Genomic DNA, 19237 nt, shown 5'->3' on the forward strand with positions numbered 1-19237 from the left:
AGAATTCAAGGATGCAAAAGGCTTGAGCAGAAAGGTGACACTAGCAGGAGTATGCCACACTTTTCAACACTTTGTATCTGAATTTTCAGATGCTTTTGAGTGTCTTTTGATTGCAATTCATGTTTTAGGAAGAGCAGAGTTGCATGCAAATGAAGGTTACTGTTGAAATCTTAATATGAAATTAACTGAAATTAATTATTTTCTCCATATTTGCAAAATTTTTGAGGTCTAATGTTGTAATTTTAAATAATACACTGTATTGCTTCATTTGTCTAAGGTTCTTTAGCTCTTTCAAATCTATTTTATAAAGTTATTTTTGTGTTCTAAAATTAAAGATAAAAATGCCCTTTAAGAGTGCTTCTTAATCAGAGGTAGTGTGCATGATTCACAAATCAAATTTAGAGAGAATATTTTCATAGGAATGCAACTATATTAACCAGAACACGTTGATGTAACTACATAGTCCAACCTTCTAATGTTTAGAGCAAATCCAAGAATATACACATACAACTTTGTTTAGTGCAGAGACTAGTTTATTAATACACTGTGGTAGAAGGTATCTTCTTTCACTGCCCCTTTGTGATGAGGGGAGAGAGAGAAACGGGGCCAAATCATTGCAAGAGTGTCTGACATCAAATGTATCAAGAAAAATCAGTACTTCCAGCAGCACACATATGGAAACTATAGTCAGCAAAAGTTAGATTTTAAGTCAAATAATGGCTAATACTAACGTCTGAAATGACCTCCGTTCCTTGTACCTTTTTTGGTTGAGATTTTGTAAATCTGGACTTTCTCTAGCTTTTCAGGAATAAGGCTTGTTATCCACGTAACTGTTGCATAGCTACAGGCACTTAAAAGTCTTTTGAATTTTTTTCTCAACTGAATCTGCCTAAAAAAAGAATATTCTGAATTTCAATTTTGTAATTCAGATGAACCCTTGGAACAGTAAAATCGCACAACTGTCTTGTGACATTTGCATGACTTTAGCTGTAAAGGTCAAAATTCAAATGTGGTGTTTGCTCTGTGTTTGAGCACTAATTTCATGTGCTTCCATTTTTAGGAATCTGTTCTGCAGGGAGATGGAAGCTTGATAGCTTTATTCATTCATGAAAATGTATCTATATAACTTTTTCACAAGTACCTGTATTATTGTAAGTGCCTGTTTCTGGGAAAAGATAGCTAAACTTCTAAAAGACCCTTTTGCTTCTTGACTACTTCTTCCTGCCTTGTTATATTTTAATACCTGAGAACTCTGGCTTGTTAACTGTACAAGGAATGCTGGCAACTTAAACTTTGGACTCAACTTCATTGCTCTGGAGTGCTTCCTTCAAGAAGTTGCAACGTTTGGGAAAAGGGCAGTAACAAAATGTAGAATAAGGGAAAGAAAGAGAAATGCAGCATCTTAAACCACCGTAGCAAGCTTTACTAGCCCTCATCTGTAAGAGTTCTGAATTTTGTCCGTGTGCTGGCTGATGTGGAGCTTGGGATGGGATCCAGGCCCTAACTGGAGTGGCAGGGGAGTTCCCTGGGACAGCTGAAGCAGGTGCCGTGCTCGGCTGACCGTCCTGCCTGTACCCACGGATTGCCAGCCCCGTCTGCGGGGCATCTGCACGTGGTGCTCGTTTCGTTTAACCTGTAGCGCTATAGGAGCAGATATGTGTCCCATTCTGAGCCACCACGGTGGGACAGCACAGGCAGCTTGAGCGGTAACCATACGCTTCTCCGTGCGCATATTTACTCTCCGTAAACCTTTTTAAAATGAAAAAGATTGTCTGAAGTACACGCTGCATTGAATGGATGTTCTTTTTATTGTAAATTCATAATAAAGAAAGGAAATTTTAAAAAATCTCCCTTCCAAATTGTGAAGGTATTTAATATCTTAATAGTGCATGTTATTTGAATGATTTAAACCAATATAAGCATCTTTATGATAGTATAATTTTATTTATAAGTTTGTTTTGCTATAACTCTAATTCTCCCTACTTTTCAACAGTAGAGAAAACGCCTATGTGTTCTACACATAGCTGTGGTAGTTTCGCTCTACTGTTTAAAAGGTTAACTAAGAATAGGGCAGTCTGAAGGGCTGTTATGTGTTCTCATGTGCTTTTGTTAAATTTATTTACCCAGTGTCAGATTTTGCCAATAGCAGAAACTGAAGCAAATTGAAATGCATAAAGAGATTCATCAGAAAACTCTGCACTGTGAAATAAATTCTCTCTCAAATCTCTTCTGTGTGAAGTATGGTGACCTGCATACAGTTGTAATACTACAGGATACAATGTGAAGTACATCAGGAAACATAGGAGAAATACTGGTTCATAATGTAAATTCTCTTTTTTAATCTTGTTCATGTTCTGTGTAGTTCGAGATCGGGTTCGGACAAAAATGGAACGTGATATCCTAGTAGAAGTTAACCATCCTTTTATTGTCAAGTTACATTATGGTGAGTTGCAGAAAAACTCTTTTTTTTTATCACAAAAATGGGTGCTTGTCAAGATAGTACCTAGTATTTGCTTAGTGGTTCAGATAATCATAGAAAATTAGTGTGCTGTCTAAATTCTGATTGTGCAAAGACTTGCTGTGTAGTAATTCTCATGCAAAGTAAGGACATGGCTAACGATGCAAAGTGTTAAATCTTTACAAGACTGAGAGTCTGTAGCCCCTTGTGTTACTAAAAAGCAGTTATCTATTTATGTCTAGCCATTCTTTTCCAAAACCTCTTACCTTTTGTATATGTCATTGACTTTTTTAAATTATATCTTATTCTTGATTTATTTGCTCTATAGAAAACATATGCAATGGCATTACTTCCAGTTACATCAAAATTGGTGGGAATATGCCTTTTAATTTTAATAGTATGGGCAGCCATAAAAATATACTCATGTGGAGGGGGGAGGAAATCAGTACTCTTAACATGTCATGCAGAAAGTAAACTGAAAAAAGGTAGAGCACAGTTTTCTGTTGTTCTTTTTTCTTTCAGTTTATAGTTTTCTTTTAGGATCCAGTTTTTCCTGTAGTTCAAACTTCAGATCTCTATCACTCTCTGATGTGACTTAAATAAAGTAGTTTTCACTATTTTCCTTGTCACACTTTCGCAAATGAGACTAGATCTCCATTTTAAGTTGAGTTTCCAGAGTTTTTAGAATATGTGCATTAGTTACTAATTTGCCCTTTTAAATCTAGGCTTTTTACTTCCAAAATCTGGAATGAAATGATGACTAACCTAAGTACAGTTTATTTTTTTAGAAATTCCATTGGTGACTTGCTTTGCTTTCACATGGCATGGGAGTTACTTGGTCCATGATAGAGGAACAGTTACTTAATTCATTTAAATAATTTTTTCCACAAAGGAGAAAAAAGAAGAATTCATTTTGATAATGAAAACAAGGGTGAATTATTGGGTATGTTATTCTTCTGATCGTGGGTAAAATTAGATTATGTTTAATTTTTTTAATTGATCTTTTCAGCTTTTCAAACAGAAGGGAAGCTATATCTTATTTTGGATTTTCTCAGGGGAGGAGACTTGTTTACACGTTTATCCAAAGAGGTAAACTTTTTTATAAATTGCCTATATTAGGAGAGTTTACTTTTTAAATTCAATTTTCATTGAATAAAATTTTGAATATCTCTTTTTAACCAGGTAGGTTTTTTGCACAAAGTAGTCAATTCATTAAACTGCTGTTGGTAATATACATTGTTTCTGGAAAAAAGGCTTGGACAAGCAGTCTTTCTGTGCTGCTTTTTACACCTTGCACAATTTTCTTTTCCTATTGCTACCATGTTTAAAGATGAGTCTCAGAAAGAGCATGGATTTATATAAAGTAGTTGTATTCAAATTAACTGATTTATGCCTGGTTTTAATATCCAGAATTCAGTGTCAGACAGATTTTTTGTTTTGTTTTAATTATTTACATATGAAAACAAAATTACTTTATTTATAAATATTTAAAAAGCCAGAATTGTATTCCACTTAGTAATTTTCCAAACGTGAACACTTTGCTTCTGTCGTGCTGGTGATATCTCTGTGTAGATATGTGAAATAATGACCTTGAAAAGTTTGATTACTTCACATTAATTTGATTATAACTCCTAAAATAAATGCTAACATTTCATATATTGGATTTTTTTTTTTTTTGGCCATCACTCATGTTCAAAAACTTCCAACAAATATATGGTAGGATAGAGATATAAATAGAGATACAAATATATCCAACGTATATCTCGTAGCCAGAACTTGTAATTGTAGCTGCCTTCCGTTTTCCCTTGCTACAGAGTACCTGGGACAGTTGGGTCACCACTAAAAAGCTATATGGTTATTAAGAAGAGAGTAAAATGCAATGCGTTTTGTGTATAGATATATCACTGTTTCTGTGCTGACCACGTAAATTATTACATTTAATTCAGTGAAGGCCATCTGTTTCGAGTTGCTTCTTTTAGTTTGTTTTGCCACAGATAAGTAGAAAGTTATTAGAACTCTAAAACTAAGATACCTGTTTCTTAAGATCCGTAGTTCTTTCCTGATTCCCAAGAAAGAATGTATATCGCTTTACTGCTGATGACTTTTTCATCTTGAGCCACTCAAATTTTACAAGATTAATATGGTTAGGTAAGAAATACTCATTACAGGTACCTGAATATAAGCTAATTGTTCATAACTGATGGAGTGAAATGGGCATGCTGGCTGCAATTAATGTCATCCTTATATCGATTCATGTGATTTTAAAATAGATCAGATGAACTGCAGCCTAAAAGTTCCTGCTTTTTCCCCATTGGCTACAAAGGGAAAAGTGATTAATTCAGAGCTAGATGTCTACACTGCAGATGTTTAAGGTTAGGAGAGATGAATTCCGTGCAATGTTTTTAAAGAACATAGTGTGGGTGTATTATCGTCCTCGTGGGATCTTTCATTATTTGAGCTTTTAAATGTTTCTTATAGAGATTTCCCTTCCTGAATGTGCCAGTACTAAATATTGGCTCTTTTGTAGAAGTAACATCAGCAAAAACCTTTTGTGCGAGCTTTGATACCACTTTCTCTCTTTGAACTACTAAGGGGAAAATATATTATATTCTCCATTCTTAACTCGTGCTTAAAATAATGTTCATCTGTCCTCCCCATTTGCTGTTCTTTTTTCCAGGTCCATATGCTGTATCTAAAGATACTAGTCTTAAATTCTAAAAAAAAAAAAAAAAAAAAAAGTAAAGCTGAGCAGTAGCTGAGGTAGAACCAAATGTAGGATTTTTTTTATATTTACTTTTTTCTAAATCCTCAGAAAGGCTTAATTGTAATGTTTTCTGTCGGTGGATCACAACAGTTGTTGATATAATTGGGACAACATGTTCATTTCATTGACTGTAAACGGGTTAGTTTATCTTCCTAACAGAAAATGTGGGATTACTACCTGAGATCTTACCTGTGCTCTTATATAGGCTGTTTCCTTAGTTAACTCTTTGATCTACCTATTCTGCAGTTACCTCTCAGGCTGCATCTTGGGGGTTTTTACCATCACTGTAACTTCTTTCTCATAGTACTTAGAGGCAGCCTGCTCAAAACCAAGATGCGTATGCTCTTCTTGTCTCTCTGCCTTTGTAGATGAAATTCAGGCATTTGGACTTCTTTAGTCCATTTGTTCTCTGGAAATGAAATGGTCATATCTAACAAAGAGGTAGTCACATTCTTTAAATGCTTCCCAAAATTTTTCAGTCCCACTACAACGTGTCTGTCTGTTCTCTTGAACAATCAGAAGCAAATAATCTCAGTTTTGCAGAAAGAATAATATATTGGCTTCAGAAGCTCTTTCTCAAGTATGTACTGTGAAATAGTATTGATTATAAAATCCTAGTTTTTGTCTAACCAAGAAATTGGAATTTCTAGGGTTTTGTATAGAAATGAATTCAGGTATTATGAATAACCATTCTGCAAAACCACTGTTACCATTGTTTAGTTGGGGCTGGTGTAAGCTTTACAGATTTTGCATGTAAAATACATTGTTTTTCTTTTTCAGGTGATGTTCACAGAAGATGATGTTAAATTTTACCTGGCTGAATTAGCTCTTGCTTTAGACCATCTACATAGTCTTGGAATAATATACCGGGACCTAAAACCAGAAAAGTAAGACTCCTCTGTGGCAAATGCAGTGTATTAATTTTATTTCTATAGCACTTCTACCTATGCACTTCTCTTTTCAGCTGTTAAACTTCAGTAATTTACTATATAATCTGAACAGGGAGGGAGGTGGGGGAAGCTTGTGGGCTATTTTATTCAAAAGGTTGGATTTCATTTCCACTAGAACATGAGCATCTAGTTCCAGAGTGATATGCCAAGTACTATAATCCATGTTACTTTTGAGTATACTGAAATATTCCTGCCTTTCATTTTCCAGGTGGTTTAGGGTGTACAGTGGAGAATAGGTCTTCTTGGCCTTTTGTTTTTGTCATTATTGTAGAATTTCTGAACTAGAGATAAACTTAGAACAAATGCACCATACAAAGTTACAGTTGAATGTTGTGTCCTTGCATTTGAAAGCCTAACAGCAAACGTTTTTTTTCCAACACTGATTTTTAAAATGCACTGCAGTAAGAGCAGGATGGAGTTTCAATTTTAAAGTAAAATATGAAAATAGTAAGTCACAGGCTTTATTATGTGTATTGACGATCACATAATTACACTGAAAACTTAAAATGAGCTTGAAGCTACAGTTCTGGTATGGTGTTGTGTCTCAATATATTAGTCATCCATGTTTCACTCAAATGACTGAATTCTGTCTCTTGTTAATGTCTTCCCTCCAGTAATTTTGGGGGTTTGAGTTTTAGAAGATGTAAAGAAGAAAATGTCAGTGCTATCATCTGGAACATTTGAGCCTTTCAGATATAAATGTATGCTGTAGTGTTATTCTCTACCTGGAGGGGAATCTAAGTGACGATATAATGCGTGCGTCTCCTCACTTGTGCTTAATCAGATAGTTAACATACTCTGCCTCGTTGCCAGGAAATCTGTAATAACTCTGAAGTCCTGATGTCCTTGGTGATCCCACTTCTCTGTTATGGCTATATGGAGAACCCGAAAAGTCTGAGAGATAACTGTCTCATGTAAAGTACTGGTGGAAAAGAGCAAAAACGAGTAACAAGTATCACAGAACCTGGCTCTTCCATGGAACTTCCACTAGGATAGCTTGTTCTTTTATGCATCTCCTGGAAAAAAGACACAACTTTAAAAATGTTCAGCCCTGACTGACAAGAAGGGAAAGATTCATACTCAAATCAGAAATTTGGAGGCTTTTGGCATGGGGTTGCACTTACAAATGAACAGGGAATTAATGATGTTTAAACTTTGGGAGTGTTATGTTAAGTAATTCTGATGTGAGGAAAAATAAGCTTACCAAGTGGAAGAAGATCTTTGAAAAGCAAAGCGAGAGAACTTCAGTTATTTTGCTAACACTTACTTCCAAGAGAAAAAGAGCAAAACAGTAATTGTCAGAAGACTAAATAGCTACTGCCTCAACCATAGTATTTTTTTTTTTTCTAAATTGTATATGTCTACACCTATTGAAAAGCCTTGGTTTTAAGCCTTGGGTGTATCTGCTTAAAAAAACCTATCAAAGGTTGAAATTACTTGCAAGTTATGGATGAGATAGTACTAACTCTCACAGGCTGTATCTGTGCTGTTGGGCTGTTTCCCACCATGGAAACTTCCAGGAGGAAAAGGGAAGGGTAGGGGAAAGGGACAAGTCCTGTGTGCTGGGTCCTGCCTCCTCCCCAGGACGGAGGAGCTAAGTCCGCTGTGTCGGGGGTGTCTTGAATACTTTGCGTGCTTTTAATTGCGATTACATTCAGTGGTGGTTAAGGATAGCTGGCGTCTCAGAGAAGCGTGGCCTTTTTTGTGAGTGAAGTAAACACAAGGCCTGCTCGAAGTATAGGTAGCCCGTGGGTCCTCCCCTTTGGTACAACATGTGAATATTTATTACTTGGTGTTATTTGAAGTGGTCAACACCCTTTGAAACGGTAATTCACAAATGAACGCCCGTTTTGTACGCATATGCAAACATACATTGTATTAACACGTCAGTTTAAGAGAAGTAGAACTATATCTCTGTTTTTAACAATTGTGATAATGACACATGCTGCAGATGGCCAAAACTGAAAGTTCAAGAAAAATGTTACTACGTACTGTGCTGAATTTAACCAAATAGTTAAATAAAACTCAGATATGTTGATTATGTTTCATAATCTTTAAAAAGAAAGAATTGAAGGAAAAGAAAATGTGTAGTTTCAAAATATCTCCTACTAATGATTCATTTTCATGCATGTTCAATTCTGCTTGTCTTTGTGTATGCTGTTCTGCTTATTCCTAAATGTTGTCAGTACATTGTCTGAAACAACAGTTAAAAGATATTTTAATTAATTCATTTTATTCTTTTTATTGTTTTTTAGCATCCTGCTTGATGAGGAAGGACATATCAAATTGACAGGTGAATAAAGGGAAATTGCAACACTTGGATCTTTTCTATTCATAATGAAATCTTTGCATTTTCCTTTTTTTTTTTTTTTTTTTTTTTTTCTTGGTAAAGTGATATGGTAAAATAAGTAATTTTAACTGGTAGGTAATTTTGCTGCGGAGCAAATACTGTAATTAGTTTGAAATAAATTAAATCTATAAATATTTAAATAAGATATCTGCTTTACAAGTGTATCTGAAGTTATAGACCTGTGACAATGGATGGAGGGGAGGAGAATTCTATAATTCCCATATGTGTATTTGGGTGTATATATGAATGACATAAGCATCATATTTCACATTATGGTGAAAGTATTAACCATGGGTGATTAAAAAAAAAAAAATTACATTTAGAACTTTTTTTTTCCCTTCCAGATTTTGGTTTAAGTAAGGAGTCAATTGATCACGAGAAAAAAGCCTACTCTTTCTGTGGAACAGTGGAATATATGGCACCAGAAGTCGTTAATAGACGAGGCCATACACAGAGTGCAGACTGGTGGTCATTTGGTGTTTTAATGGTAGGTTTCTGGTAAATGTAAATAATAGCAAAACTATGCTTCACAAGGTTTGGTGAAACAACTCAAACATTAAACTCTAAGGTGAGCTTTAAATGAATTCTAACTACCAAAAAAGTCTAAATTATATGAAATTAATAACAATACCACAGAGTTTGGATCAAGAACATGGACTAGGTCTCATATCAACACCAACAATACGCCATATTTTTGTTATTGTTGAATTGAAGTATTGTCCATCTATTGTAGTTTGAGTGCTACGGAGACTAATAGGAATACTAAAGTATACAGGAAAAATACTGTCTCTTCCAAGGCAGGGAAGAAATTTAGATCCAAATTTTGAATTTGAATTTATTCTCAAGTGGAAAAAAATGAATGATAACTTTCTAATTAGTCTCCAGTGTAATTACAACTTACAATAATGACAGCTGTTGCTCTCACATCAGAATAATCTAAATGGCACTGAGCTGGTATGGGATATAGTTGCTCAGTTGCTTACGGTGTTTCTATAAGGCATTAACTTCTGTGAAGTCGCAGGGTCAGGGGAAATAATATGTGTATCAAATATGGCTTTGGAAAAGAAAAATCATGTTTGGTATTTTAGGAGCACTGAATGGCTTTTAATATTTATAATCTTTGTGTGCATTTTTGGCATAAAGATTAAATAACTGTATTTTTAAAGGAAATGTTTTTGTTTCTTACTGCTTCTGCTACATATGACTGTAACAATACAACTAACGTGTGTGCTTTGTAGTATGAGAAGGACTCATGTCTGAAAATAAGTCATCCTGTCACCTTTTAATTGTCTAGAATGCTGTTGTGATCTGAAAACTGACTATGTAAAAGTAGCACCTGATAACTAAACTCTCTCCAGACAGACAAGCACACACGCACCCCCTCACAACTGTACATTTTATCCATAAGAACACAGTCAATTAAAAGATAATTACAGTGTAGTTGCAGAATATTTGTTGCTGATAACACAAACATAGTTAAACTTCAGCTTTACTTTATAAAGCTGGAAAACTTAATTTTGTGCTTATAAAGTGCATATGTCAAAATTGAAAATCGCTGAAAGATATTAGACATGACTGGTGTAGCTTTCACAGTCTAAGTGCACTGCATTTTAAACACTTTGGCTTCTACTTAAAATAGAGAAATACGACCTTAAAAAGCAAATTGTTTAAATCAGTATATGGAATACAGTGCAGTTTTCTCTAAGACATATTTTTGTTGCTTGCATTTCTAGTTTGCATGGTAATTTTCATAGACAATCTGTATGTATCCACTCATAAATCATTCTTAATTAGAATCTGTGTTGACTGAGAATTCAAGTGGTTGTTGGTGTGGTATGAGTACACAGTATCTCAACTGAACAGAAGTTATAGCATAGAAATGGAGACTAGAAGGATATCTCAACAAATCATTTGGCCTCTTTTCTTCTGCTGCTAGACACTAGGTATGTTTAAACCATCCTTGAGAAGCACATTCCAATTTGTCCTTTAAAACAGTGACTGTTTTAAGAGATGTCAGACATCTAAAAACATTCATTTAAAGTTTTCAGAAGCATTATGCATTTATTGAGGTATTGTCCTGCTGAAATAAAAGATGATAACTAGGGAAGGCCAATGTTGGCTTATTCTTAAAGTACTATTGGCCTATTGATGTTAGAATATAGTATTTTTAGAGGGGGACAAAGAACACGTACGCTAAGTTGTTAATACAAGTGTGTATGCTTCTGACAAATAGAAGCTTGCTAAAGAAACTTTTTATTTCAAGCAAGTGTAAGCGAAACATGCAGCACTACAAATTTACCTTTAAAAAGTTTTTTTGCAAGTGCAATTTGTGAAGATCATTCTAAACTATAAACAAACAAAAGGTGAATTTTTTTTATAGTTTTGGCTTACGCCTCTCAATCTTCCTGACAATTGTCTTAAGAAGTGTTAAAGTTATATTCAATTTAAAATTTTAAATATAAGTATACATGTAAAAATACTATTTAGAGTAAAAAGTATCTAGCAGTAGTGAAGACTTGGCAGCTTTTATTCTCTGAATACTTTATAAGGTAGTAAGAAATTCAAAATTTTATTTTAATAGAAAGGGGTTTTAAAAAATGCTGGTAGTGCAACTTCATGCTCTTATTGTAGATCTAAGAATACTACAATAACACATTATTCACACAAGTTATCCGTGTACATTTTTAATGCTTAGAAGGCTGAATGTTTGGGTCGTACCAGAAAAGAGAGGATACCTTGTGTTCAGGATGACTTAAGTTTGCATAAGCTGTTCAGAGGATTCCTTTATAATTATTTTAATTTTGATGGCTTTAAGTGTATGCCATGAAATTTCATTAAACTAAGTTGTTTTGCAATTCTTAAACCAAAAATCAGGATTTCTGCCTCGGTGTTGGCTGCTGTGACTGCTGCCAGACTGCTTTCACTACCTCACTTGGATCCGATATCCCTGCAGTATACTGCAGCCCAGTGGAAGTGCCTTTATATTTATCCATTTTTACTCAGTCACTTTCAGAACAAATCAGTATTTTAACAGTGTCTGTTGCCTACTACCAGGCACTGTAGAATGTGCATGCACGTACTGTGTAGCTCTTACGTGTTCCTTCAGGCTTTATTTCTGCTGTATGCATACAGTAACCACTTTTCATCATGCATGTCCTTGTCAATCAACTAACCTTTTTCCCCTTTCCAATTAAGGCTATGTACATGCCAAGTTTAAAAATTTTGACCTTTTTAAATATTTCTGCATGAGGAGAAATCGTCACTAACTTTTGAAAGGGGAATCCTTTTCCCTACCCGCCACTCCCTTGAAAACTAAAATACAGTTGTATGGATCAAGCCTTCCAAGAATAAACTTTCTAGGCAGAAATGAAACACAGAACGTTATATTCTAAATTGTTCAGATAAAAGCATGTAAAGCAAGGTATCGATATAGGAAAATATTTTGCAGCTTTAAAAATGGCAAAGGCTGCTTAATTTTCATAGTAATTTAAATTGTACAATAGAAGTTGTTTTGCAAAGACTTGATTGTTAACATGCATGAACTTTGGAAGGTTAAGATGCTAAGTAGTTTTGTCAAAAATTAGTTTTTGTCCAGGTAATGTAATTGATGAAAGTTTTACTCTATACAGTTTGAAATGCTCACTGGTACTCTACCTTTCCAAGGGAAAGACAGAAAAGAAACCATGACTATGATTCTCAAGTGAGTACACTCTTATTTATATATCTCATCAGGTATTCTACAGGGATGCCCTCCGGGCTGCAATATCTAATTTCTACTCTTCCCTCATTTCCAAAGGTACTGGTAAATCCTCACTCCCTATTCCATACTATTAATTCCCTTTGCCGCCTATCTAATTTGCCTTTCTATTCCTCCCCCATACCAGGTACAAAGAATTTCATAGCAGCTCTCTAATCTGTAATAATAACTTCTCCAACCATATGATCTTTCCCATCTTATTTCCATAATATTTTTAACTTTCTTATCCTTTTTGATAACCTGTGCATTTTTTCCTTCTTGTTTTTTGGTTTAGGTTGTTTTGGGGGGGTGTTTTTTTGCTTTTTTGGTTTTGGTTGTTTTTTTCCTTAGGAAAGTATTTTCTCTCCTTATCCCCTTCTCTATCTTACCAGCTCCTCGCCCTACTTCTTTATATTACTGGTGCTGCCAACAACTTGCTTCCCTGATACTTCCTCTATTCACTAAAGTGCATCCTCCCTTATGTACTCTCCTATGACTTGCCCAAGCTCCAATTTTCCCCTTTGCTATCTCCAGTATAGATTTTGCATTAGCTATATTGTGGAAGTTGCTTTCCTTCATGCAGTTAACGTTCTTGTTTTTGCTAATGAAGGCCTGCTTTTTTTTTTCCTTGCTGATCCCCTACATATTCTCTGAACTAATACAACCTATGACATAATTGTCCCGCTTTTGGGACTGTAGCCTAATGCTGTGCTAACATCTCTGTTTCCCCATATCATAGTTTCACTTCTCTGTTTCCATTCATTTTTTACTAATGCCTTTTTTTTTTTTTTTCTCCATGGAAGCTTGTAAGACTATTTTAGTTTTCTGATTTGTTTTCTGCTTCATTGTTCATCATTGTTCTTAGTCCCGTTACCACTTGTCTACCCATATATTGAAGCCAGCATTTCTTTTGCACCAACAGCCTGTTTTGAAAAGTAAATATATGAAATTCTTTTATATTTTTTCTAATTAGAATGTGAAAACTGCTAGAAAACAAACTCATTCTTTTCCTTGTTTTTGCTTTCATAATGCATACATGTTATGTTATTCTTTGCCCTTGTTTTTCTTCCTCATCTTATGTTTGCAAATGTATTTAGTGATGCTAGTTTCTTCTGCTGCCTCAACACCATGCCAATTCAAATCTTCATGTTGTGATTATTGAATGTCTTTAACTAAAAGGTTCTATCTGTTCACAGCAAGCATAAACTCCTTCTGACCACCTCCTATTTACAAGAAGCTAGTCTGAGATAGTTCTACTGCACCCTCACTTATTTCAGGAGCCATGCATTTTTTTTCTATCCATGTCTCACAAGTCACATCCTTCTCTTCTTTCCTCTGCCTGCATGTGACTCCACTCTGTTCCTCAACAGTCTTTCCACTGTTGCTACAAAAATCTTCTGTATTCAGCTGCCATGTAGAATATCCTCCTTCCATCTCCCCAGTTAACTGACATTCATAATTACTTTCAGATTTCATTTGAGCATGTATCTCTAATTCCCTTTCCAACTTTCTTTTCTCACCTCCTAGTCTCTGTAATTGTTACTAGTTTGAGAGCTGCACAAAAAATGTGATACGAAGTAAAGCAATTTTACCTCTGTTTTAACGTTCTGTACACTTATGATTATTACCTACATATAAATCTATTTTGCTGTCGGTGATATGAACAGCTGAAAAACGTAAGATATTTTAAAGTCTTTTCTGATAAGTTCACATTTTTTGTCTGGCCCCATAAGAATGGCAGTATGTTTTCTTTTTATTTTCTGTATACTAGTAAATGTACTATAGTTCTCCTTAAATTTTTCATAAAACTGTTTAAAATGGACAGGTGTGCATACGAATTCATATTTTCTTAGTGTATCATTTAAGATATATTGCTTTTCTTACCTTCTGTTCCTGAAAATCCACAGAAAATGTATTCTTTTTATAACATATGTTTTTCTGGGCTCTTTATTTCTTACAACATTACCAAGACAAGTTTTTGTTTATTCTTGTGTTTTTTACCTAAAACTGAGAAACTCTCCAATTTGAAGAAATCATAGTTTGCAGCAATAAAGTTAACTTTTTAAAGCATCTTTTCTCCTTTACTAAAGAGGTATACCTTCATATAAAATTTTGTCTTCGTCCATCAGGAATGTCAGAAAAAAAATTGCTGTCACTCATGTAGTTGTATAACCTAGGAACTCTGAGGACCTGGTGATCACCTTTTCTTCTGCTGTGTCATGTGGCCAGTAAAGGATTTTGTGAAAGATGCTCCGTCATGGAAACGGAGCAATGACAGTCTTAATCTCTGTGGTTTGCACAAGGGCCTCCAATTCACTCCACTGTGGCTGCAGTACATACCAGTCCTCTAGAATTGATTTTACATATTTTGTTTCTGTTCATTCAGTCACTTCTCCATAAGATTAATTGCAGTTACGTTTTTGGCATGGTTTTAGATTTTTCTAAGCAGTTGACCTCTCATGCTGAACCTCCAGGGCTGTATCCTACTGTTGGAGCTGGTTTGGATTACAATAGGACAAAGATTTCCACCCACTGCAGCACAGTCCTATCATATTTAGTTGTCTGTGCTCTGTCCTTCAATAACATTGTAAATGATACCATTGTGCTTCTGCAGACAATGTGTTCCTTGCTTCCTTCTTACTGTGTAGCTCTGTGATACTTTGCTGTGAACAGAAATGACATCAAGTGAGCGTGCAATGAAATCACTGCATATAAAGCGTATGAGTAAGAACAGAGCTGCTAGTGGTGCGTGGCGATCGGGGAAGCGTTGCGTGGCCCACTGCCCATTCCTCCACTCCATTGGTGGTCTTGATCTGCCTCTAGGATGTTACTGGAGAGCCCAAAGAAGGCAAAGTTCTTCAGACTTCCCCCCACCCCAGCCTCTTTAATGCTGAAAGGAATAGAATAGAAAATTTAGTAAATTCCAGTTTTAAAGTCATGAATAGTAAATCAATGGCAACGTGTACGCATTTGCTGAAGTGACACGGAGGTGGACATCTACAAGTAGCTGAAACACAAGGCAAAACGTGTCTTCTGGTTGAAACACAGAGAGAGCTTGTGTCATGGATTGTTACGGAAAAAAGCAAGCTACAGGTTGAACGAGAGATGGAAAGGAGGGAGTTACGTCTATCCTTACCATTATCATGGTCATAAGAAAAAGTGGGACCTAGTAACAGTGAGCGGATGGAGGCTCAACATTAAATGGAGAGGACAAAAATATGGTGAGGATTACAAAACAAAATTAAATGACAGAACTACAAAAACTTAAATGTATGTCCTAGTTTCAGCTGGGATAGAGTTAATTGTCTTCCTGGTAGCTGGTACAGTGCTATGTTTTGAGTTCAGTAGGAGAAGAATGTTGATAACACTGATGTTTTCAGCTGCTGCTAGTAGTGTTTAGACTAATGTCAAGGATTTTTCAGCTTCTCATGCCCGGCCAGCGAGAAAGCTGAAGGGGCACAAGAAGTTGGCACAGGACACAGCCAGGGCACCTGACCCAAACTGGCCAACGGGGTATTCCTTCCATACCGTGGGACGTCCCATCCAGTATAGGAACTGGGAAGTAGGGGCAGGGAATCGCCGCTCGGGGACTAGCTGGGTGCCGGTCGGCGGGTGGTGAGCAATTGCACTGCGCATCATTTGTACATTCCAATCCTTTCATTATTGCTGTTGTAATTTTATTAGTGTTATCATTATCATTATTCGTTTCTTCTTTTCTGTTCTATTCAACTGTTCTTATCTCAACCTGTGGGGTTTGCTGCTTTTTCCCAATTTTCTCCCCTATCCCACTGGGTGGGGGGGGGAGAGAGTGAGCGGCTGCGTGGTGCTTAGTTGCTGGCTGGGGTTAAACCACGACAATGTAAAAATTCAAGACTGGCAAGTTGGAAAGTAATACTTGAAATGGATTGGGGGAGAGCAAAAAGAAAGGAAGGAGTGATTTTTTTTTTTTTTCTCTTTTTTACCTGCTAATCTTGTAAGATCTGTCCTACCTTAATTCAGTTTCTATCTTCTAGCTTAGGTTTCCTGTTGTTTTGCTTGGGTGTTGTTGGTGTCTGTCATACTGTGGTAGTTTTCTTACCCCTTCTAAAATGTCTTTTATCTTACTATCAGAATGGATTTGCTTGTTTGGTGTCATTTGGTAATAACTGGACTTAAAAGTGGATCAAAGCATATTACAAAAATTTACAAGTTTGTAAACCATTATCCTATAATATTCTTTTCTACGTTTTTTACCACCTCTTCCTCTACTTAAGTTCCTGAGTCATTACTGAAAATATTATACTACTTAGAAAAAAAAAAAAAAAAAATTTACAGGTTTACATGACTGACAGCACTTTTTCTCTGTTTCTGATGTCTGAAGGCAATTTCTTAGTGATGCTGTTTTGTTTGACATGGCTTTGTTGAATGACAAAGGACAGGGGGAATGCAGAGTTAATTCTTACCTAAATATGTTTGTGTGCTATTAATTATTTTTGTTCTATAGGGCCAAACTTGGAATGCCCCAGTTCTTGAGTCCTGAAGCACAAAGTCTTCTGCGAATGCTCTTCAAAAGAAACCCAGCAAACAGATTAGGTAAAGTGTTCAGCAGAATATTTTCAATTTGATCATAATATTGATAAAATCAATGATCATTAAAGTGAGTAAATAAATTTACAGTTTCTGTGTAAAATAGGCTTTGAAGTAAGAACATAGTTTGCCTGTTTGCTCCTCTAATGATTGACAAAATATTATCATTTCTGGTATTCATATGTCTAAAATTAATGCAGAAGAAATAAGAAATATAATTTTGCTAGTCATTCTTTTGACCAAGAAGAAAATAATTCACAGACATTTTTCTTCCTTATAAAAGGAGCAGGTCCAGATGGAGTTGAAGAAATTAAGAGGCATGCATTCTTTTCAAAAATAGATTGGAATGTGAGTATCTTATTCAAAATTAATTCAGTGAATTTCTTAGTTAAGTGTTTGGTGGTGTCGTATAACTTTTTAATTCACTCTGGCCTATGCCTTCTCTTCAGAAATTGTACAGGAGAGAAATTCATCCCCCTTTTAAACCTGCAACTGGCAGACCTGAAGATACGTTTTATTTTGACCCTGAGTTTACAGCAAAAACTCCAAAAGGTAAAAAGATAATAATTAAACAATTCACATATTCAAAAATTAGAAACATTGTTCCTCTTCAGCTTACGTAAAGTGTCTTGTTCTTCCAGGTGTTGCTGGGCTCAATGAATGCTCACAGACAAGTATTCCATAGTTCATAAAAGTTTTTGTGGTCTTCAGTGTAAATATATCGTGAAGGACAACTGAGTTGTCCTATGTTAAAAATAATCCTCAGCAACAAAACATATACATCAGTTCAATTTTACTTATCTAACTGATCTCATTTTTTAAATTCAAAAAGATTATCTGTGTCTCTTTAAAGGCTATATTCTATGGCTTCATTTCATTCATGATGGTGACTACATACTATGTATATGTAGAAGCTTAGTCATTTCAGACTTCGGGTGGCAAAGTTGCTGTTTCGGTGCAATCTGTCTCTGCATAGTTTTACACTGATCTATTCAAAATATGATAGAAATATTTGTCTTTACAAATTTAGGGTGTTACCAAAATTTGAATACTTCTCCTCCATAAATATAGCATAGGTATGCTGTTATATGTAAATATTTTCTGCAAAGTACTGTTTTTTTGTATAATAAAATATTGTCTGACAGTAATATGATCTTTGTAGTCATTAACTATCGTTTGTGTTTCTACATGGTATATGCAAAACAATTAAGTAATTATTTGTATTTTGGTCCTCAGAAACACTTTCTGCAAATTCCAGTTTCTGCGTACTTTATAGAATAAAGCTGTAGTTTGCTCTTCAGAGTAGACATAATCTCATCTCTAATTTTAAAAACTTGGCTTGTAAGTACATGATGTGTTTTTCAGATTCACCCGGTATCCCACCTAGTGCTAATGCACATCAACTTTTTCGGGGATTTAGTTTTGTAGCTATTGCATCAGATGATGAAAGCCAAGCAATGCAGACAGTTGGAGTGCATTCAATTGTCCAGGTGAGTACATCTGCTTTAAAGAAAAAAAAGTCAATAAAGCAGTATTGCTACCTCTTGGTGGGGGGATTGTTTCCTTCATCACAGAATGAAGTACCATGACAAAGTCATTATCAGCTTTATACAAGAAAAGTAAAGACCAGATTACTTTATCCAAACAAAACCTCTGAAGGTGCAGGACCTGTTGAATTACTGAGCAGCCAGAGGTGTGAATAGGCTTCAGCCCTTAAATGAAAACATTCTACCAGCTGTACTGTATTAACTCTTGAATATCAAGGCATAATTATAAGGTGGAGGGGAATTACAGACACCTTGATCTTTTTCCCCTATGCATGAAAATATCAGTTGATTCCTGCAGTACAGTAGGAGGAGGCACTGGAGTACAATTGTGGATTGTATCTGGATGTTTTGGACTTCTGTGTGTTTTGGAACCCATGAACCAGCATGTATTCCATCCCTCCCAAGCCACTTTGAATTAATGTGCTAATCTGTGATATTTTGTAACTCATTTCAGCGTATCACACATACAGCGTTACAGTACGCACACAAGCATTGGCTTCCTAGCGGTATTGGAATGACTTCAATACAGTCTCCCATATTAATAATTGTGGGGTGGTCACTTCTAATAGCCTAATGCAGTTGCTATTCTTATATATTCTATTACTGCCAGTACTGCTTATTTTTGGACAGCAAACCTTTAGTTAGGTGCAGTTTTGTGTGGGACAAGAAAGGTGGACCTCATGCTAGAATGGGGGAGAGGCGTGCCTTGCGGCCTTATGAGGCTGAGGTCATTCTAAAAGCATGCTTCAGCACTGGAGAGTTTACAACCAGCAGGGAAAAAAGCAGATGCATGTACAGGGAAGAAAATTAAGACCTCTGCAAAAATTGTTTTTCTACCTCCTCTTTCTGCTTTTAACAATTCTAAT

General features: G+C 35.6%; 1 protein-coding gene across 8 annotated transcripts in view; it reads left to right on the top strand.

The window, feature by feature from the left end:
• Nucleotides 1–19237, top strand: part of RPS6KA3 (ribosomal protein S6 kinase A3) — a 78104-nt gene that overhangs the window by 38801 nt on the left and 20066 nt on the right. For all 8 annotated transcript variants that reach the window (XR_005932794.1, XR_005932793.1, XR_005932795.1 and 5 more), the window contains 10 exons: nt 2363–2443; nt 3468–3547; nt 6003–6109; nt 8428–8465; nt 8867–9009; nt 12152–12222; nt 16742–16830; nt 17108–17172; nt 17274–17376; nt 18190–18314. Coding sequence is in view for 4 of the 8 variants with exons in the window: in XM_041124770.1 (XP_040980704.1) it covers nt 2363–2443; nt 3468–3547; nt 6003–6109; nt 8428–8465; nt 8867–9009; nt 12152–12222; nt 16742–16830; nt 17108–17172; nt 17274–17376; nt 18190–18314 (902 nt within the window). In the remaining 4 variants the exon portion in view is untranslated. The remainder of the gene's footprint in view (nt 1–2362; nt 2444–3467; nt 3548–6002; nt 6110–8427; nt 8466–8866; nt 9010–12151; nt 12223–16741; nt 16831–17107; nt 17173–17273; nt 17377–18189; nt 18315–19237) is intronic.

This window comes from Aquila chrysaetos, chromosome 7 (assembly GCF_900496995.4).
Source record: "Aquila chrysaetos chrysaetos chromosome 7, bAquChr1.4, whole genome shotgun sequence".
Lineage (NCBI taxonomy): Eukaryota > Metazoa > Chordata > Aves > Accipitriformes > Accipitridae > Aquila > Aquila chrysaetos.